Raw genomic sequence first — 22,457 nt, forward strand, 5'->3', positions numbered from 1 at the left:
ATGGCCTGCAATGACTTTGCCAAATTCTTCACAGAAAAAATCCAAAAGATTAGACAAGCAATTAGTACATCAACAGCAGATCCAGGAAATGTACTGTGTCCACCGAAAAACTGTTTAAACACCATCAAACAGTTTCACCCTATTTACAGCAAAGACCTGGAGGACATCTTAGGTCAACTGAACTTCTTCTCTTGCTGTTTAGATGTCCTGCCAACAAGTTTTTTCAAAAAGGTCACAAAGACTTTGGAGTCAGACCTGTTACAGATCGTCAACTTTTCTTTAACATCAGGTGTGTTTCCAGAATCACTAAAAACTGCTGTAATTAAACCTATACTGAAAAAGGACAATCTTGACAAGACACAAATGAATAACTACAGGCCGATCTCAAATCTCCCATTTTTAAGTAAGATTATTGAAAAAGCAGTTTCTCAACAGCTCAATTACTTCTTAAAACAGAATAACTGCTATGATGCCTTCCAGTCAGGCTTTAGACAGAACCACAGCACTGAAACCGCTCTGACCAAAGTGTTTAATGACATATGTCTGAACACAGACAGTGGAAATATGTCAGTCTTAGTTTTACTGGATCTCAGTGCAGCATTTGATACAGTTGACCACAACATATTACTCAAACGACTGGAGAACTGGGCAGGTCTTTCAGGAACTGTACTAAACTGGTTCAAAACATACTTAGAAAACAGGAAATACTTTGTATCAATAGGTAACTTCACATCTGAGCAGACAAGTATCACATGTGGAGTTCCCCAAGGTTCCATCTTGGGACCCCTTCTGTTTAACATTTACATGCTCCCACTGGCACAGATTATAAAGAACAACAAAATAAACTATCATAGCTACGCAGATGACACACAAATATATATCACAATGTCACCAGGAGACCGAGGCCCTGTACAGGCTCTTGGTAAATGCATTGAGGAAATTAATGACTGGTTGTGCCACAATTTTCTCCAGCTAAACAAAAATAAAACTGAGGTAATAGTCTTTGGTGCCAAAGAAAAACGATTACAGGTCACCAGAGAACTTCAATCTATACACCTAAAAACCACAAACCAGGCGAGAAATTTGGGTGTAGTGATGGATGCAGACCTAAACTTAGAAAAACACATTAAGACAATAACAAAATCAGCTTACTATCACCTCAAGAATATTTCAAGAATAAAAGATCTGATGTCTCAACAGGACCTGGAAAAACTAGTCCATGCATTCATCTTTAGTAGGTTTGATTACTGTAACAGCATCTTTACAGGTCTACCTAAAAAATCAGTCAGACAACTACAGCTCATTCAGAACTCTGCTGCTAGAGTCCTCACTAAGACCAAAAAAGTGGACCACATCAGTCCAGCTCTGAGGTCTTTACACTGGCTGCCTGTCCGTCAGAGGATAGACTTTAAAGTTCTGATGCTGGTCTATAAAGCTCTGAATGGTTTAGGACCGAAATACATCAGTGACCTCCTGACCCAGTATGAACCTTCCAGATCCCTCAGGTCATCTGGATCCGGTCTGTTATCAGTCCCCAGAGTCAGAACCAGACACGGAGAAGCTGCATTCAGCTTTTATGCTCCTTATATCTGGAACAAACTCCCAGAAAGCCTCAGATCAGCTGAAACACTCAGTTTATTTAAATCCAGGTTGAAGACTCACCTATTCTCAGCTGCATTTGAATAAAGCACCAAATCCACACTTAAGTTTAAATTTCAAAACCTACTTTTTAACTACTGATTTTATCTACTGTTCTGATTTTATTTACTGTTTTGATATTTGATTTTATATACTGTTTTGTTTGTTTGTTTGTTTGTTTGCTTGTTTTAATCAAATTTAAATCATGCTTTTTATTTGTTTTTGTTTTTAATGTCTCTGTAAAGCACTTTGAATCACCTTGTTGTTGAATTGTGCTATATAAATAAATTTGCCTTGCCTTGCCTTGCCTTCTTCTGAGCACACAAACACACAATCTGATTGCAAGATGTCATACCCCTCCAGAGGCAAGTGCGGTGTTGGTGGTGCATCACGGTGTAGTGTGATGTACCGGGTTGTCAAAACCGGCTGCTGATATGACAGAACACTGCACTCCTGCACCAGCCCAAAAGCACTTTCCACAAGGGGCTTGTCAGGTCTCATGTTCATTGTGGTCACAAGTGGCCTGTCCTCAATATTAAATTTTGCATATGCCTCCGTTATTCTGAACAAGCAAGGATCTGGTAACGGACCCACCATGCCTCTGTAGAAACCACTCCTAAAGAAAACATCAATGACAATAATGTAAGGAAGAAGGTTATTATACTGAACAACAACTAAACTAAAAACTAAAAGGTGTAAAACAGTGGTGCATAAGTTAGAGACTGGGATGTATATGTACATGACTGAGTTAGCCGTCTTCAGAAAGTGTAATGTTGTATGTAAATTAATACCTATTCTGACACATGTATGTATGAACAAATAGCAACATGCATTTGTAACACAGGAAACCAAATTTTACAAATCTAATTACCGTACTCCAGTCTGGGCCATCCTATTTGGTACCGACTTAGTGAAGATCATGGAGTTGATGGGTCCTGGCTTCACACCCTAACAGAAGACACATTTACTATGGATGGTGTTGCTGTTCATATGTAAACATGGACTAATTCAAAAACTTTAACCTCATTTAAATTACTACTGTCCGTGGCTTGTGCCATTGCTGTTCAGATTCCGTGCAGCTATGCACAGGGGGACAACCGGCACTCTGAGTTGTGAGTAGTGTGCTGTTTGGAAGAGCAGTGCCACAGTGTGATTGCACATAACAGAGCCTGCCACACAGGAGCACTGGCTATGTGTCAGTACCACCGGCGATGAATCCAGAAGCTTAATCTACGAAGAAAGAAGGAAAATTAAAAATGTAACATCATCTTCATGGAAGAGCCGAACAGGAACATAGTTCAGTGTTATGGTTACTGACCCCTACAGGCTTACCCTGCTAAATGCTTAGTGTTTCCTTCTCTCCCTATTAAAACAACTTAACTATCCTTGATAACTGTAATAACTTAGATTGTGTATATTTGCAGTATTAACTTGGTGTCAAATGTTTCTGATCACCCAAACACACGTTGATTAAACTATCTGACTAGTCAAATTAGGAGTGATAAAGTAGGGAGACAAGGAAAACATTCAAGTTGATGGGCCTTTAGGAATGAACTTAACTAATGCTTAAATGAACTGAACCCCACTGAACGGGGATTAACAACTTTACACAGCTTCCTGCCCACACTTAGTCTGTGTGGTGCCTCACTCTTCCTCACTGACCTGTAGCACAGGGCTCTCACACCGACCTCCCCTGACAACCTGTCTTTATTGGACACTGAATAAAGATACAAGTACCATTAGCATTATTTCTGTATTACTCATGTCAGCACGTCTTAAACATATATGGTTTACACTTAGCAAGAGTAGCATTACGTAGTTAACTACCTCCTTAGTTAGCCAACTAACTAACGCTATTATAACAGTGTCTAACAACAAAAGCGACATTAGTTAAGAAAACCTCAACTATAGTTTCAGATGACATAAAACACCGTTTAAGAAAACATGTAATGCTGGGCTTACACTGTGCGATTTTTGGCCCATTTTGAGCCGATTTTTGAGTCGTGCGACAGTTTTGGTGATGGACCGAGTTTGGCCTTCATCGTGCGTCGTTCATCGTGTAGTATACGTGGGGTAACGAGAAGCAATTAACACCTCACGACCAGCTCCCGATCATCAATTGCTTGGTCGGGAGGATTTCAAACCTGTTTGAAACCTGTTTGAAATCCTCACGACTGTCGTGAGGGTGTCACCACAGCCGCTCACACTGCGCACGCGCAAACACATAAACGTCGGTGAAAAGACGGAGCAGCACAGCTTTGCAGCGTGTGATCTGGACACAAGCGATGGAGGCACTTGTAGGACTTTGGAAAGCTCATCCGAGCCTTTTCGATGTGGCCTCACGCAATAATCACGACCACAACAACCGTGAAAATAGTTGGATTTACATTGCTGCTCAATCACAGCTGCCTGATCAATGTTTTTCATTAGCAATTTAGCAAAGTTGATGGTGGTGATGTGCGTGTCTGTGTGAGTGAGAGACAGAGAGGCAGAGCAAGTGACAGATTTTCTGTTATAACCTTAATTTTTATGGACGCACAGTGTGAGCACTCAGGTCGCATAAGAGCATCGGGCCGTATAGTGTGAGACCCTGCATCGTGACCTATGAACTTGTAACCCCTGTGAGTCAATCGTACAGTTTGAGCAGGAGCTGAATCGCGCGACTGAAAAAATCGCACAGTGTCTGCCCAGCTTAATGTAGAGAATTGACATGAAATGAAGGACATAGCGGAGTACGTTGTGTTTGCATTTGACGTTAGCTAACGTTTCTTTGTCGGTTGATTTGCGTTTTCTTACCTTCGTAGTTGTGTATATATGATGCAGCATATAACTTAAATCCTGTATCTAATTTGCTGGCGGGGGTAGTCGTCAATCTGCAAATCCGATGAACATCAGTGATGTTCAATTTTGGGAGCTCTTGTAGGGATCGGCTGTGTCCCAATTCAGGGTCTGCATGCTTGAAGTACGCATTTCAAGCGCGAGTACTTCACCGCCACGCGACGACGGCTGTCCCAATTCAAAGTGTACTTCAAATGCGCCGTCGATTTCCCCAAATATCAAGCGTGGTCTGGTGCACGCTCCCTGGTCCCATATATCCCACAATCCATAACGCGGCGGTGGGTGTGGATAATTTTGCCGCAAAATACAGCAGACGGGAGCGGCTGAAGAGTGAACTGTCAAAAGTAAGTACTGAATATTATGTCACGTATTTATGTGCGAATGTTTAAGAACATTAAAACACTACTGTTGGCCACATGTCGGCAAAACTATGTGACATTAGTGATGTTTGTACTAACTTGGTTTTAAAGCCTCTACTTCTAAATATATATATATAGTCGACCTTATCTTACAGAGAATGTGATGATTTTATGGATAATTAAAGTCAGTCATATATCCACAAAAACAACAACAAGCTGAAAGTCAGTGATGCTGCTCATTCACTGCACTGTTAATGTTAGCTGTGTTATATTGCTGCCTCTGTTCGGTGGTGTCGAGCCAAACGGACTTTAACGTGTGTTTGAACGAGCTGACGGTTCACTCGTTAAGCTGAAAGAAAGATGCTTTAATCACAGGAGTCACACATGTGTCCACTGGACCATCTGGGAACTCTTCTTGTTTAGCACTCATAATAACACAAACACTCAATCCTCCTTCTCTTGTGCTGTTTTGTAGCAGTGTATACACCTGAGACTGTCACCTGTCTGTCTGTCCTGCACTCTCTCTCTGTTTCTTTCTCTCTGATTGTGGAATAAAAGTATGAACATGTGTTTATAAGTTACACTTGTGTTTGAATCCTGCAGCTTATCACACATTTGATTTCCATGTGTGACACCTGCAAGTGTCCAGAGTGAGGACAGACTGAGGGACCCACTGCTGCACATCATCTGTGAGGCTTTGCACCCCTGATGATCCACCAGGACAAACTCAGCAGTGTGTGAGGAAGAGGAGGAGGAAGAGCCAGCAGCAGCTGACAGATGGAGAGAATAGACAGACTGTTCCCTGTTTGTGAAGGACTGCTAGGAAAGTTTAACAGAACTAACTGTCTGTCCTGAATCAGTCTTATTAGGTAATGTTCAAATAATGTTATCATCCCAGTGTTTTCAGTGTGGGAGAAAGTACTCAGGGCCTTCAAGTTACACACTATGAAAGGCAGCAGCAAGTTTAATGTTCAGAAACCTAAAGTATGTATCAGCAGCAGAATGGAGGTAAAAATAAATGTTTGTTTCAGTTCTATGAAGCTTTGAGTATTTTGGATTAGTAGCACTGCTGTGTTTGTTGCATCATATTGCTGTAATTGTTTATATGCTTTATATATTCTGAGGTAAGTTGATCTATAGTGTTACATCATATTCTATAAGGATGTTATGTGTTTGTAGACCATCTGCCCAGTTTGACCCATTTAGCAGAAGTCAGCCTGTTTAAGGCTCTGATATCTATTCTGTATGACTTAAAGCAGTTATGACATGCTCTGATTTTCTCACCCAATAAAGGAATATTTCATATATCAGTCTGCTCTTCATTTTATCAGAAACAGTTATCACAGCTCGTACATTTTCTTTTTACACATATATGTAAGCATTGAGCCAAATTTAGTAATGCCAACATATTGAAAGAACAATGTTTGTCTCTTATATATAATACATCTGTATATACACTGTCAGAGATACTTGTCTTTGAGTGAAGATTTAAGGTGATAGGAAATATAAATAACTGCTACTTGCATCTTTGACCCAGAGTTCAAGCTCATATATATATATATATATATATATATATAATCTGACAATACATATAATATTGTCCATATTATATTTACATTACCACAGTGAGATGACTTTAGTCTCATGAACAACATGAGCTAATTATTATTTACTAACTAATCTTGAAATGACTGTTCAGTACAGAAATGAAGCCCAACTATCATGTTTTACAGTCCTGTGGTCTCAACTAATCAAAGTGATGTCATGACAAAAATGAATGACCAACAAAACATTTTTTCTCCTTCATTTCTGTCACACAAAGCTGTATGAAACATTTCTCGCGGTTAGTATCATGGTTGCTAGGCAACCTGAACAGCGCGATGAAGGCTAGACCGTCCCATTTCACAAGCCTCTCACTTCCGCACTTCCCGTACTTGTAGTACGCACCGTACGTAGTACGCGTAGTGTGCGTACTTCAAGCGTGCAGACCCTGGCTGTGTCCCAATTCAGGGTATGCACGCTTGAAGTACGCATTTCAAGTGCGATTACGTCACCGCCACGCGACGACGGCTGTCCCAATTCAAAGTGTACTTCAAATGCATACTCCAAATGCGCCGTCGATTTCCCCAAATATCAAGCGTGGTCCGGTGCACGCTTCGTGGCCCCATATATCCCACAATCCATAGCGCGGCGGTGGGTGTGGATAATTTTGCCGCAAAATACGGCAGAAGGGAGCGGCCGAAGAGTGAACTGTCAAAAGTAAGTACTGAATATTATGTCACTTATTTATGTGCAAATGTTTAAGAACATTAAAACATTACTGTTGGCCACATGTCGGCAAAGTTATGTGACATTACTGATGTTTGTACTTTCAGCGGTAACTTGGTTTTAAAGCCTCTACTTCTAAATATATATACATATATATATAGTTGACCTTAATCTTACAGAGAATGTGATGATTTTATGCGTAATTAAAGTCAGTCATATATCCACAAACACAACAAGCTGAAAGTCAGTGATGCTGCTCGGTTTGCAGTCCTGAATATGACGGCACAAGCAGGATTCACTGCACTGTTAATGTTAGCTATGTTATATTGCTGCCTCTGTTCGGTGGTGTCGAGCCAAACGGACTTTAACGTGTGTTTGAACGAGCTGACGGTTCACTCGTTAAGCTGAAAGAAAGATGCTTTAATCACAGGAGTCACACATGTGTCCACTGCACCATCTGGGAACTCTTCTTGTTCAGCACTCGTAATAACACAAACACTAAATCCTCCTTCTCTTGTGCTGTTTTGTAGCAGTGTGTACACCTGAGACTGTCACCTGTCTGTCTGTCCTGCACTCTCTCTCTGTTTCTTTCTCTCTGATTGTGTAATAAAAGTATGAACATGTATTTTTATAAGTTAAACTTGTGTTTGAATCCTGCAGCTTATCACACATTTGATTTCCATGTGTGACAACTGCAAATGTCCAGAGTGAGGACAGACTGAGGGACCCACTGCTGCACATCATCTGTGAGGCTTTGCACCCCTGATGATCCACCAGGACAAAACTCAACAGTGTGTGAGGAAGAGGAGGAGGAAGAGCCAGCAGCAGCTGACAGATGGAGAGAATAGACAGACTGTTCCCTGTTTGTGAAGGACTGCTAGGAAAGTTTAAAATAACTAATTGTCTGTCCTGAATCAGTCTTATTAGGTAATGTTCGAATAATTTGATCATCCCAGTGTTTTCAGTGTGGGAGAAAGTACTCAGGGGCTTCAAGTTACACACTATGAAAGGCAGCAACAAGTTTAATATTCAGAAACCTAAAGTATGTATCAGCAGCAGAATGGACCTAAAAATAAATGTTTGTTTCAGTTCTATGAAGCTTTGAGTATTTTGGATTAGTAGCACTGCTGTGTTTGTTGCATCATATTGCTGTAATTGTTTATATGCTTTATATATTCTGAGGTAAGTTGATCTATAGTGTTACATCATATTCTATAAGGATGTTATGTGTTTGTATACTTTCTGCCCAGTTTGACCCATTTAGCAGATGTCAGCCTGTTTAAGGCTCTGATATCTATTCTGTATGACTTAACACAGTTATGACATGGTCTGATTTTCTCACCCAATAAAGGAATATTTAATATATCAGTCTACTCTTCATTGTATCAGACACAGTTATCACAGCTCGTACATTTGTTTTTATACATGTTGCGGCTCCTCCAACCTACGGCCGCGGCAGGCTAAACATGAGGACACAGATGATGCGCAACAATAAACGCATAAAATACACTTCTGTAACATTTGCTCCTTTTATTCCACATGCAACTGTCCAATATACAAATCAGTCTTTTCTTTCCATCCACATCAACACATTGTATTAATTGGTGTGTCTCCATTTTTCTTCAAAACATTACAAAATCCAAACGCTGAACTGCACCTATGCCACACAGCTTCATTCCAACACATCAATTTGATGACATTCACTTCATAAAACCTTGGACACACACACAATTAACAGGAGCAATATCCCCCACTAATCTGCCTATTAAACCTAACTAACTCAACCTAGTCTTCCGTACACACTAGCTGTGGGTATTTATGTACCTCCATATCGTCAGCTGTGAGGAAGACAAACTGTCTTAAACACAAACTGCAGCGGTACTCCCAAGCCAATGGCTTCAGCCGCCTGATGCACAATAACTAGAAAGCAAATCAGTACAAGGCCTAGTGCAGCTGTACTGCTGAAACCTAACAGGGGAATATGACTCCTAATAGAAATCTGTTTTGTGTCGCCGAAGGCTTAATCTAAAAGCTGCGTGGACTAAGGCAACAGCAAACTATAAAACTCTCATCAATAAAACTCATCTATATATAGTCAAAGGAGTTTGCAAAGAAAAGCGTCTGGACTTCTTTAAGTTGCTTGAAGACGTTTCACCTCTCATCCGAAAGAGGAGTGAAAGAGGCCATCTATGTCCACTGTGAGCGACCATCTTTGAACAGAGGCGGTGGTTTACGACACCAACTGTCTGCCATCTATAATCCAGTTTTGAGTTCCCTCCCCAGACGCCTTAACGCCCACTCAAATCCTGGGCCATCTGACCTCAGGAATTCACATGACAAGGTGGGGCCAGGTTTCACAATGAGCTCACCCGAAACCCTGGCTGATTAGGTCCCACACCCACTTTCACACCTTGGCTCATGTGATTAGAGGATCATCAGGGGGTCTTTTGTCCCTCTTTGGGGGGAAAACTCCCACTAGGTTTAAATCTGGGACTCTCGGCCATTTGACCTTAGAACTGAAGAAGCTTCTCGGATGAGAGGTGAAACGTCTTCAAGCAACTTAAAGAAGTGTGCTTTTCTTAGCAAACTCCTTTGACTACGATGACCTGGATGACTGAGAACCTTCACAGACTCATCTATATATAAATAATCCAATAAAATCTACAAACTCTTCTGTTAACAATTTGTTGCGGCTCCTCCAACCTACGGCCGCGGCAGGCTAAACATGAGGACACAGATGTCGCGCAACAAAAAACGCATAAAATACACTTCTGTAACATTTGCTCCTTTTATTCCACATGCAACTGTCCAATATACAAATCAGCACATGGGATTAACTATTAAACAAATGCACAGACTGCACAAACAAATAACTGCGACTCACAACCAATTGGCACCAATTACTATGCCAAATAATAGTGATGGCCGGCTTGAAGCTGACGCTCCGGTGAGTGTGTCAAAAAAAATCAACACACTGCTTCAGAAGCACCGTGTTGAAGCTTGATTCGTTTGGCCAGAGTCACGTGATCAGTGACGTCCGAAGCTTCATTTAGAACGTAACTGCTTCGGTATCTGATTCACTGGTTTATAAGCAGGTGAATCATTCGCAGGATTTGTGGAGTGTTTTGATGGTGACATATAGCAGACCACTGATATTTCTATTGAGAGATTTGGAGCCAGCGAGGAATAGAGGAGTTTCTGTTGTGTGGAAGTATTTTGAGTTGATTTTAGTCAGTCGGGTGGGTTTTCCAGCGTTCTGGCTGTTTGCTTTTGTTTTGTGCGTGTTTATTTTATCTGACAATGGGACAAACTTAAAATGTCAAAAATCTGCTTTTCATAATATAAATGTAAGGCAGTGACTGGAATAAGTCACAAGGTGTCGCTGTTGAGCTGCATATGTATGGTAGATTTTAGCAATTTTGGCCATTTGTCCTCTGCAGGACACCGTAGTTCAGGTTTCTCGTTCGCGCGGGCGCCATCTTGGTTCAGTGTTTACTGTGATTTGCAAAGGTAAGCACTGTCCGTGGTGTACTGCAATGGTTTTGTTTAAAAATAAGTGTTCCACTGTGTAAAATGGCGATTTGCTAAGTATATATTGTGTTTATTGAGATGTTCATGTACTGTCTGATGGGAGTACGAGGAGTTTGTGTGCATGTTTCATTCGGTAATATCTGCCGCGATTTCGGGTTACATTTCCGCTAGTTAGCAGAGTACTCATTCGGGCAAAGTAATGCAAGATGAAGCATTAGCTTTTCAGCAACAGTTCGCTGGTAATCCTGTTATGTTAGTTTTGTGTCATACTCATTCCTGAGACCGAGGAATTTTGTAAAGACATGCTTATTTTTATTTCATGTGTTTTTTTTATATATTTGTTGTCGGCTTTCACTATGCTTTCACTATATAATCACATTCAGTGTTTACTGTGATTTGCAAAGGGCCAGCAGCAGAGTTGGAGTGGTGTTTGCCCCAGCATTTGAATAAACGGCGCGGTCCAAGCCACAAATTGAACGCCTGTGTCCGACTGGTCTCTCTACTGTGCACCCCAATCCAACACAAAATTACACAACGCAGAGTCCGGGGTGTAGGGAGGCCCCTGCACTGGTTGGGTTACATCTTTGGTGCCGTGACCCGGATTTGTGGCACTTCGAGACCGAAGAGAAAGCAATGCCGACACCCCCCAGCTACGCTACCACAGTAAGAGGTGTTGCCATCTGATGGGGTACTGAACTAAGTTGCAACTGCCTGTGCAGCTGTATTACTGGGACATTCATCTCCCCAGGCATATCCTTTGAAAGTGGAATCTTGGGGTGGTTTCATTTGAGGGTTTTCTGTCATTGGAAAAAAAAAGAAAGACTCAGAGACTTGATTTGTAGCGAGAATGTTAAATGATGTTCCCTGTCTATATTGATAATCATTGAATACGGTGAAGCAATTGCTGCTGATTTGTGTTGTTCACAACCTCTGTGCGGAAGATAGAGTTGTTTAACTGCACTCTGAGTTTAATGCTGTTTTTTTTTTGTGATTCTTTTTTGCGTTATGAGATGATAGTTGTCTACATCTGTGTTGTGTTCTATTTTACTAGAAAAAGATTGTACTTTCTCACAGTTAAGCATACTACAAGTAACCCACACACATTTTCTGGTGCAGCTAAATTAGAGATACAGGACAGTGAAAATGATGAGAGACTATGCAGACACTCCAAAGAGGGCACAGCCTCACCTTTTGAATGAAGGGGCAACAGCTAGCGCCAGTACAGTGGACCAACAGTCATCAGTGAAGTCGAAGCTAGTCACCCAGTTCCCCAGCTTCACTGGCCAGCGGTTACAGTACCACAGCCCAATCAGGGACCTCACCGACTCTGGCCTGAGCACACAACAGACCCCACCACCAACTATGCTTTCACCCCAGACTGATCTTGGTGTGGCTCCGGCTCATGCACCACCAACGCCAGCCTATGGAGGCCAAATGCAGGTGCCCTCACACCTATCTGAAATTCACCCAAGTTCAGTGCCAACCAATCAGACAAGCCAGTCCAACCACAGCCCTCTAACTACAGCCCCTCCAGTGTTTCAGCCAGATGTCCAGATAACTATGCCCCCTGCTCTTTCCCCTCAGGCCAGTGTCCATGGGCCCACTGCTACACCAGCATCCCATGTTGCCTCATATCCCAACTACCCAGCGGGGCAAATTACCCAGCAGACCACCCTGGACCAATCACTTAACACTCCTTACCCAACGATGACTGTTCCATCTAGCTCCCAAGCATACACCAGCTATCTGTATTCCACACCTGCCCCCCAAGCCACCATGCCAAGCCCCCTAACACTGCGAGGAGTGGGCATAATGAATAATCCCTCTGCAGCTGAGCAGACCCTTGAAAGTTCAAAGCATGGGCTGACCCCCCATTTGCCCCACATGCCACTAGCGGCTGTCCATGACCCTCGAGCTCCCCTCCATTCATCTGCTATAAGCTCCAACACAGTCATGCCCCCCATCTTCAATATGACCCATGGAGGTTTTACAGCCCCATCCGGCACCCATGCCTCAATGCACGTACCAACCTCTGCCTTGGATCACCATGTTAGTGCATACCCAGGTATACCCCCCCCAGCAGGTGCATACCTCTGTAAGTGCTCCTGGCGGGGCCGCAGCCAACGCTAACCCCCCACTTGCTGCCTACAGTGGTTTTATACAGACTCATCAAGTGAAAAATGTCCAAGCTTTCACTGGTAGTGCTGACAGCAAGGTGCTTGTAGAGGACTGGATTCGTGACATGCAATATCTTCTTGAGGCAATAGAGCTCCCCATTCACCTCCGCTTTTCCACGGTGGTGCGTCACCTAACTGGTGAAGCCCGAAAGCTGGTCCTGAATCTACCTCTCCATGACCAAACACCCGAAAGGGCATTCGAAGAACTGAGAGCAGAGTACGGTGACACACAGAGCTCCTCAGATCTACTGGCTGACTTCTATGAGCGTGTTCAGAGGTCTGGGGAGTCTGCCTGTTCATATGCTATAGCACTGGAGGCAACCCTGCGAGCCGTGGAAGAAAACCAAAGAGGAGGCAAGCCTTTCCCTGACCGTGACAGTAAACTCACCCGGCAGTTCATACGGGGACTTAATGATGAGGATGTGTATGCGAGGATCTCGCCAATGAAGTCCCGGCTTTTGAGTTTCCGTGAGCTGCAGGCTGAGCTCCGAAATTTAACGAAAGAAACTAAAAGATTCCAGCCTCAAAACAAGTCAAAGAAAACTTATGCCCAGGTACAAGTGGCATCAGAGTGTAGTGTGAATGTGAAGGCAGAAAAGGCTAAACATTCCTCAGAGTGGTCAGAGCTAGCAGAGATGGTCAAGAAACTAGCATTCAGCCAGGAGGAGCAGATGGCCAAGTTGACCCACCTTGAATCGAGAATTAATGCTCCATCCTCTGCCACTCCACTGAGAGTCCGACCACCTCCTGGGGCTACAACCCCAACCCCAGTGGTCACATGCTACCGGTGTGGGAAGCAAGGACATATAGCCCGGGTTTGCAGAGCAGTGCTCCCAGGGCCTGATCAGACATGGGCACATGATCCTCAGCCTGTGACCCCCATGGAGGGAAACCCTTACTCAGCTCAGCCTTTAAACAGATAAAGCCCATGGTCGCCAGGGCAACCATGGGCGAGCAGCGAGTCCCCACACTGCAGGTGAATAAAGGTGACGGAGGAGGGAGCACTCCCCTAGTTGGTCCCAGGAATGAGGGGGAGGTGGAAGTCAACGGAATGAAGTGCAGGGCACTCATCGACTCTGGCTCCCAGATAACCAGTATTACGCATCAGTACTGGCGCAGCCACCCCACCCTCCATAAACAAAAGCTACAGCCCTCTAAGATACCGATAGAGGGTGCAGGTGGCCAGAATGTCACCTACCATGGTGTGCTACGCATCAGCCTGAAATTGTTGGGGAGAGAGTTTAAGGGTGTGCCTGCTTTTGTTGTCACTAACACAGAGTACCGCTCCTCTGTTCCTCTGCTTGTGGGAACTAATGTCCTCCGTGCCTCCAGAAGCCACCTCCAGGCCACCTACGGCCAGCAGTTCCTTCTCCAGGTCAAGGAGACTCACCCGGAGTGGTACACCTCCCTGCTAGAGATTGGGAGCACTGAACAGTGTGATATGGATGACACAGTGGGCCCCGTTGTTTACACTGGCCGTAAGGTACACATTCAAGCAGGGAAAGAGATGGATTTAATGTGCAAAATAAAAGCTGGACCACAAAGAAAGACTTATACAGCCCTAATTGAAGGCCACCCGTCCCTGCGGCTCAGCCAAGAAATCCTGGTCGCCAGAGTTCTTGCCGATGTAAAGAAAGGATGTGCCCCGGTAAGAGTGATGAACCTCTCCCAGCATGCTATCACTATCAAGCCTCACGCATCTGGCCAAGGCGTCTCTGGTGGAAAGTATTGTGGACTTTTCAGACAAGATGCAGGGCAGTCATCATGCCAGCGGAGGCAGAGAAGCATGCCTGGGTATGGACCACGTGGTGGCAAGCCAGGAAGTGGATTTAAGTGGAGCAGACGTCGAGAACGAGCACCAGCGTTCCCTTCTTAAAGAGCTTGTGGAAAGCAACGTGGGTGTGTTCTCACAGCATCCCATGGATTATGGCCATACAAAGACCGTGCAACACGAAATTCCTCTGGTCGACTCTAAGCCATTTCGACTGCCTTACCGTAAGATCCCCCCATCACAGTGGCAGGATGTGAGAAGGTTGCTGACAGAAATGGAGGCTGCAGGAGTTATCAGGCCCAGCAAAAGTCCATATGCTTCACCTGTTGTGATCGTAACCAAGAAAGATGGATCACTAAGGCTGTGTATTGACTACAGGAAACTGAACTCCTGTAGCACGAGAGATGCTTTTCCTCTCCCCAGAATAGAGGAAGCCCTGGAGGCTCTAGGGCAGGCAAGATACTTCTCCACCCTTGACCTCACTTCTGGTTATTGGCAGGTAGAGGTGGCGGAGCATGACAAACACAAGACGGCATTCAGCACCCCTATGGGGCTGTTTGAAGCAAATCGTATGCCCTTTGGACTGCAGAATGCTCCCTCCACCTTGACCTGACCTGCTGCTTTGGCGATCTGAACTTCACCCACCTCCTAATCTATCTTGATGACCTCATCATATTCTCCAAAACCTTTGATGAGCATCTGGAAAGACTGCAGCTGGTGTTCGATCGGCTTCGGGAGCATGGCTTGAAGTTAAAGCCTTCTAAATGCCAGCTAGTGAGGAAGGAGGTTCAGTATTTGGGTCACTTGGTGTCTGCTGAGGGGATCCGGACAGACCCAGAGAAGATCAGCAAGGTGAAAAACTGGGTGAGGCCCGCAAACCGCAAAGAAGTGTTGCAATTCCTGGGATTTGCTGGATACTATAGGCGGTATGTAAGTGGGTACTCTGCCCTAGCTGCTCCCCTGTACCGCCTAACTGCTGGTGACCCCAGAAAGAAAAAGAGAGGGGGAAAGAAATGCCTGGCCACCGACCCACCTGTTGTGTGAACAGATGAATGCGAGAAGGCATTTCAGACCCTAAAAGAAAGGCTGACAAGCGCTCCAGTGCTGGGATATCCTGATTATAGCTTGCCTTTCGTTCTGCAAACGGATGCCTCGGGGGAAGGTCTGGGCACCGTTCTAGCTCAGGTCCAAGGGGGAGCTGAGAGGGTCATAGCCTTCGCCAGCAGAGGTTTGAGCCCAGCAGAGACAAGGTATCCTGCACACAAACTCGAGTTCCTTGCTCTCAAATGGGCGGTTACAGACAAATTCTATGACCACCTCTATGGGCGTAGGTTCTCTGTCCAGACAGACAATAACCCTCTCAAGTATGTTATGTCCTCAGCAAAGCTGGATGCTACAGGCCAGCGGTGGGTGTCCAGGCTGGCTGCTTTCGATTTCGATGTCCAGTATCGGAGGGGACAGAGCAACACAAACGCTGATGCCCTCTCTCGCATGTCTAACCAGGAGGTCATGCACATCCTACAGACATGCCCTCAGTGGGTGGGTGTCGACGAACAGGGGCATGGTGTGAGACAGGCTACCCAGGATACTCAAAGCCTCACTGGCCATGGCACGTCTGCAGGGGAGGAAGTTGAACTTGGCCCTCCCACATCCACTGAGCCTTACAGGGATGTGGGGATGGAATCCCTGCCCACCATGACCAAACAGGAGATCCGTGCAGGGCAGAAGAAAGATCTTGTTATTGGTCCTGTCTTGCACTATAAGAGTATGAACCAGAAACCAAGCCGCAGTGAGCGAATGAGTGGTGAAGGGCACATGCGCCTTCTCTTAAAGGAGTGGAGAAGGTTAGTGGTAAGGGATGGCATCCTGTACCGCTGCATCCAAGAGAGCCAAAGAGGAGTAGTTGAGCAATTGGTGCTACCAGAGGATTTGCGTATATCAGTGAAGACTGCTCTCCACGATGACTCAGGCCACCTTGGTTTTGAGAGGACATTGCACATGATAAGGGAGAGATTTTATTGGCCACGGATGTTTCAGGAAATCAAGGCTTGGTGCGAGCAATGTGAGAGGTGCTGCCTTAGAAAAACTCCAACCGCAGGGGTCAGGGCCCCCTGGTCAGTATCCACAGCAGTGCCCCCTTGGAGCTAGTTTGTGTGGATTTTTTGACTCTGGAGAAATCAAAAGGTGGTATCGAAAATGTCCTCGTTGTCACGGACCATTTCTCACGCTATGCGCAAGCATACCCCACTAAAGACCAAAGAGCCAGCACAGTGGCTAAGGTGCTGTATAGAAACTTTTTCTGTCGGTTTGGCTTCCCAGCAAAATTGCATGCAGACCAAGGGCGCAATTTTGAAAGTGCTGTGGTGAAGGAGCTTTGTAAATGCACCGGCATCACTAAGACCCACACCACGCCCTACCACCCACAGGGCAACGGGACAACTGAACGGTTTAACCGCACCCTCATGAACATGCTGGGGACGCTAGAACCTCACCTGAAGCCCCGGTGGCACGAATATGTGGATGCAATGACACACGCCTATAACTGCACCCGCCATGATTCGACAGGGTACACACCATATTACTTGATGTTTGGCAGGCATCCCCGGCTCCCGGTCCACTTGGTCTTTGGGCTGTCAACCACTAATGGGTCGGGTGGATATAGCGAGTATGTCCAGACCCTGCATGACTGCCTGTCGCAGGCTTATGCACAGGCTAATCAGGCCTCCCGCCAGGCTAAGGGTCACCAGAAAAGATACTATGACCGGCAAGCAAAGAGTCAAAGCTTCAGCCCGGGTGACAGAGTCCTTGTTAAAGTGTGTCATGTGGAGGGGCGAAGCAAACTAGGAGACAAGTGGGAGTCACGTCCATACATTGTGGTGAAGAAACAGCCAGACATGCCGGTGTATGTGGTGCGATCGGAAAATGGTGATACGGAGAGAGTGGTCCACCGCAACTTACTCACACAGTGTATGTTTCTTCCCGTGGAGCAGGTGGGAGAGGAGACAAGGGAGGAAATGGAGCTCGACATGGAGGAGAGTTGGGAGATTGAGGACATAGAGGACAGTGGAGAGCAGGCTGGTGAAGTGATCAGACAGGAGGAAGAGTCTGACACAATCGAGGACGGGGAGGCTGATAGCCTGGAAGGAGGTGTGGAGGGAGTTTCACCTGAAACAGCATTTGGATCACTTGCCCCCACAGGACCAGAGGAAAGGGACACAGGGGCGGGACAAGAGAGTGAAGAATGGAGGGGGAATGAAACTGCCAGGGTCACCCACTCACCTCCCAGACCAAGTGAACCAAGGAGGAACTTGCCGAGGAGTCGGCATCCCCCAAACAGACTGACTTATGGGTCAAGAGTTATTGAACCAGGGGAGGATCAGAAGAAGATAGAAAGGGGATGGAAGCTGTGGCAGAGGGCAAAAGCAAGGAGGGCTGCAGGAAACACGTAGGATGACACAGCCAGTGTACCCATACTAATAGGATACACACATAGACATTTTCGCATTACACTGCACATCTTCCCACACTGTTATTCTTTTGTACATAGTGAGAGTGTTCTGTTTTATTTTGTTTTGTTTGATGACTGGGACGCCATCACGTAAAGGAGGGGCGGATGTAAGGCAGTGACTGGAATAAGTCACAAGGTGTCGCTGTTGAGCTGCATATGTATGGTAGATTTTAGCAATTTTGGCCATTTGTCCTCTGCAGGACACCGTAGTTCAGGTTTCTCGTTCGCGCGGGCGCCATCTTGGTTCAGTGTTTACTGTGATTTGCAAAGGTAAGCACTGTCCGTGGTGTACTGCAATGGTTTTGTTTAAAAATAAGTGTTCCACTGTGTAAAATGGCGATTTGCTAAGTATATATTAGTAAAAGTAAGTAAAATTTATTTATATAGCACTTTTTAGGACAAAACGCTGTTACAAAGTGCTTCACATGAAGGCATGTCAAACAAACAATATAGCAACATAAAGGAAGTATAAAAGCATATCAAACAAAGCAATAGTACAGTATAAATATAAAATAAAACAACATATTACGCACTAACATTACCCAAATGCCTGTCTAAACAGATGAGTTTTAAGCTGTTTTTTAAAAGAAGCCACAGTGTCGATGGTGCGTAATGGGGAGGGTAAACCATTCCACAGTACTGGAGCCAGTACTATATATTGTGTTTATTGAGATGTTCATGTACTGTCTGATGGGAGTACGAGGAGTTTGTGTGCATGTTTCATTCGGTAATATCTGCCGCGATTTCGGGTTACATTTCCGCTAGTTAGCAGAGTACTCATTCGGGCAAAGTAATGCAAGATGAAGCATTAGCTTTTCAGCAACAGTTCGCTGGTAATCCTGTTATGTTAGTTTTGTGTCATACTCATTCCTGAGACCGAGGAATTTTGTAAAGACATGCTTATTTTTATTTCATGTGTTTTTTTTATATATTTGTTGTCGGCTTTCACTATGCTTTCACTATATAATCACATTCAGTGTTTACTGTGATTTGCAAAGGGCCAGCAGCAGAGTTGGAGTGGTGTTTGCCCCAGCATTTGAATAAACGGCGCGGTCCGAGCCACAAATTGAACGCCTGTGTCCGACTGGTCTCTCTACTGTGCACCCCAATCCAACACAAAATTACACAACGCAGAGTCCGGGGTGTAGGGAGGCCCCTGCACTGGTTGGGTTACATAAATATCATTAAATAACTTTAGAAAGACTTAAATTTGACTCTTTACAGTTAATGTTATAAAAAGATATATTTTATGTTTTAAATAATCTTAAACTGCTAGTCTGCAAAATGTACAGCAATTCAATTTATTTATTCTCTTTAGCTGATTGTTTGTGGGACCCAGGTAGACTGTATAACTGCATCTCTACCAGTTTCTCTGCATTCCAGCCTCTTGTGTGCCATGTGAAGGGATTTTCCTTAAGGCAGGAGAAATTATCTCCATGAAAAGGAATAGGTTCGGCCATCGCACAGTGGAACTAATTTTCTTTTTAATTACAAGTGGAAAAGGGTTTCCTTAAATGCATCATGTTTTTAATTTGCAAGTTCACAAGCATTTTCCCTTTCCAGTTCACGATCAATTCTACCCCCAGGTCAAAAATATGTATAGGAAAATTTGCCTAATTTTATTTATAAAAATACCCGTCTAGCGATTAACTGCACAAGTACATGGAGGCAGGACCTCACAGCAGAAGCATACTCCATAATGTGTTGTACATTATTATATGTATATTATATGTAACGTGGTATTTTTCAATTATTGTATTTACCAACATCAGGAAGTCACAAGCAAAGAAAGACCAAACCATGGTGCATGTTTAAACAAGGAAGGTCTACTGGTCAAAATTATTTATTAAAGAAATAAACAACATTTTTGGCACCCCAAAAAATACACGTTTAAAGCAACACAATGGAGGCCCAATATCAGACAGAATTCCACTCTGTAGAGTGGGCAATCATTACGAAGCAGTCAGTTTTATTTTGTGGATTCAAGCTGTTCTTCATATTTCTGGCCACCAGATGTCACCAGAGAGCACTGTGTTGAAAAGGTTTGAGCAATGAACCGTTTTACAATACAAGCTTCAATGCTTCAGAAAGCTTCATTTGGCCAACACTACCAAATAACAACTTGGCCTATGGCATCAATTACTGCATAAATATACAAAAACCATCAAGTTACAGTCAAAATACATCAAAATCATTCAAACTGCAGTCAACAGAAGGTTTTGCCTCATGCTCACCCGACCTTTCTGCTCATCAACATCAGGTGCGGTGAACAGGTGAGTGCAACCACATTTATCATCTAACACACCCATGAGACACGCCCCACACCCGTGCACCAATACAGTGAGTCCATTTAAACCAACCCACTTAGTCAAAAAAGAGCAACTCATATGGCTCCTATAATACATATATGTAAGCATTGAGCCAAATTTAGTAATGCCAACATACTGAAGAAACAACATTTGTCTCTTATATATGATACATCTACATATACACTGTCAAAGATACTTGAGTGTCTTTGAGTGAAGATTTAAGGTGATAGGAAATATAAATAACTGCAACTTGAATCTTTACTGAAGCTCAGTATTTGACACAGAGTTCACTCACATGTGCTGTACCAGTGTACCTGCACATGTGATGTGACAATAGAAGTGATTTGATTTGAGAGTTCAAACTCACTGCTGTAATAACTTGTGATTAATATAATAACTATCATATTGGCCATATCATATTTACACTGACTTTAGTCTCATGAACAACATTAACTAATTGTTATTTACTAGCTAATCTTAAATGACTGTTCAGTACAGATATGAAGCCCAACGATCATGTTTTACAGTCCTGTGGTCTCAGCCTCAGATACTTATTAAATCACACAAAGCTAATGTAGAAACAAACAAACGAACAAAATATGTTCTCCTTCATTTCTGTCAACCACACGTTTCCAGCTATCATGGTTGCTAGGCAACCTGGGCAGCTCGACGGAGGCTAGACCGTCCCATTTCACAAGCCTCGCACTTCCGGCCTTAGCGGTCTTTTGCCATTTCTCAATTCTCAAGTACGTGAGTACGTATTCGCGTTCTCGGCGAGTACGTACTGGCCAAGAACGCACGGGAGTACGGACTCGCCGAGAACGCGAGTACGTACTCACGTACTTGAGAATTGAGAAACGGCCTTTGTCTGAGTTTCGGACGAAATGCATTCTGGGATATTTAGCTGTACCAAGTCCACACAAGTCACCACTGATGCATGCTCGATAAAATGGGCAGAGCGAGAACACATCCGGGACTTTTTCGCGTTCTCAGTTTGATGCATACTTCGAATTGGAACAGTACTTGGTCTCCGACTGATGACGTATCACGAGTACACGAGAACGCAAGTACGCACAAGTACGCATATTGAGAAAGGCCCTTTGAGTACGCGGCCCTTGGGGACCGTTGAGGCTGCATACTTTAAGGTTGCAGACCCTGAATTGGGATACAGCCTAGGATCGACCTGTCTTGACTTACTTTGCAACCAATCAAATGTTAGAGAAGCTGTATGGCAGCGTTAACCCCGCCCACTTAGTTTGACGGGTGAGGCTGAGAGATACAACTATTTCAAGAAGAGAGATGAAGGGGACAAAAGTGCCAAAATGGATTAAATAAATAAATCATTAAATAATTAATTAAATATGTCAATAATTAATTAAACGTGTCATTAATTAATTAAATATGTCAATAATTAATCAAATGTGTCAATATTTAATTAATTACATGTGTTGAAAATATTTATGTTATTAATTAGTTCTGATTTTAATTAATTATTTAATGGTGTATTTAATTAATTCATTATGGCAGTCCTGGCGTTCCAAAGAGAGCAGCTGTGAACAGCTGACTGTTTGATGTGAAGAACAGAAAACATTATTTCCCATCAGACCATGAGCAACATTCAGGCATGAAACACAGTAACACTTTTATTTTTTACATATTCAGCAGAGAGTTAGCTTTGTGCACTATTAAAAAAAATGAGAAGCATAATTAATTTTAGCTTCATATAAACTGTATTATGGAGGAAAAATAAGTGGGGCTCACATCAAAACACAGCTTGAGGACTGACTGGAGACTTTTAGGTCAGTCTCTTCAGTAAATCTAACAGCTCTTTAACATCAAAAGACGTGTTTGAGCTGCTGCAGATGTTAGTACATCTGACCCTAACTGTTCCTTCTTCTTTAAAATTCAAACTTAATAACGAAGCAATATTTTTAACAGGCTGTTCTCGTTTATATGACCTCCATAAAACAACAGGGTTAGAACACATTGTGACGAAGTAAGATGTTTGTTTTGTAGTCCATCTTCAGCACAATGTAGTTTCAACAGGCGGACGTCCGG

At 43.8% G+C, this 22,457-nt stretch overlaps 2 protein-coding genes and 1 long non-coding RNA gene across 4 annotated transcripts in view; 2 read left to right on the forward strand and 1 right to left on the reverse strand.

The window, feature by feature from the left end:
- Nucleotides 1-22,457, forward strand: part of LOC102078817 (zinc finger protein 665) — a 1,047,781-nt gene that overhangs the window by 508,950 nt on the left and 516,374 nt on the right. The window lies entirely within an intron of this gene.
- Nucleotides 1,986-4,541, reverse strand: LOC109200593 (uncharacterized). Of its 2 annotated transcripts, none has more exons than XR_002060752.2 (4): nt 4,435-4,541; nt 2,675-2,868; nt 2,510-2,586; nt 1,986-2,254 (listed from the first exon to the last, which is right to left on the reverse strand). It is a non-coding gene; the product is annotated as an uncharacterized LOC109200593 (long non-coding RNA). The 2 variants fall into 2 exon arrangements; XR_003219288.1 differs by lacking the exon at nt 4,435-4,541 and adding an exon at nt 3,264-3,413.
- On the forward strand, nt 15,746-19,225 carry LOC112846303 (uncharacterized). Its single transcript, XM_025905804.1, has 2 exons — nt 15,746-18,360; nt 19,089-19,225. Exon 1 carries the CDS (start codon nt 17,045-17,047, stop codon nt 18,029-18,031), a length of 987 nt encoding a protein of 328 aa, XP_025761589.1. The 5' UTR covers nt 15,746-17,044; the 3' UTR covers nt 18,032-18,360; nt 19,089-19,225.

The sequence above is a fragment of the Oreochromis niloticus genome, linkage group LG3 (genome assembly GCF_001858045.2).
Source record: "Oreochromis niloticus isolate F11D_XX linkage group LG3, O_niloticus_UMD_NMBU, whole genome shotgun sequence".
Taxonomy (NCBI): domain Eukaryota; kingdom Metazoa; phylum Chordata; class Actinopteri; order Cichliformes; family Cichlidae; genus Oreochromis; species Oreochromis niloticus.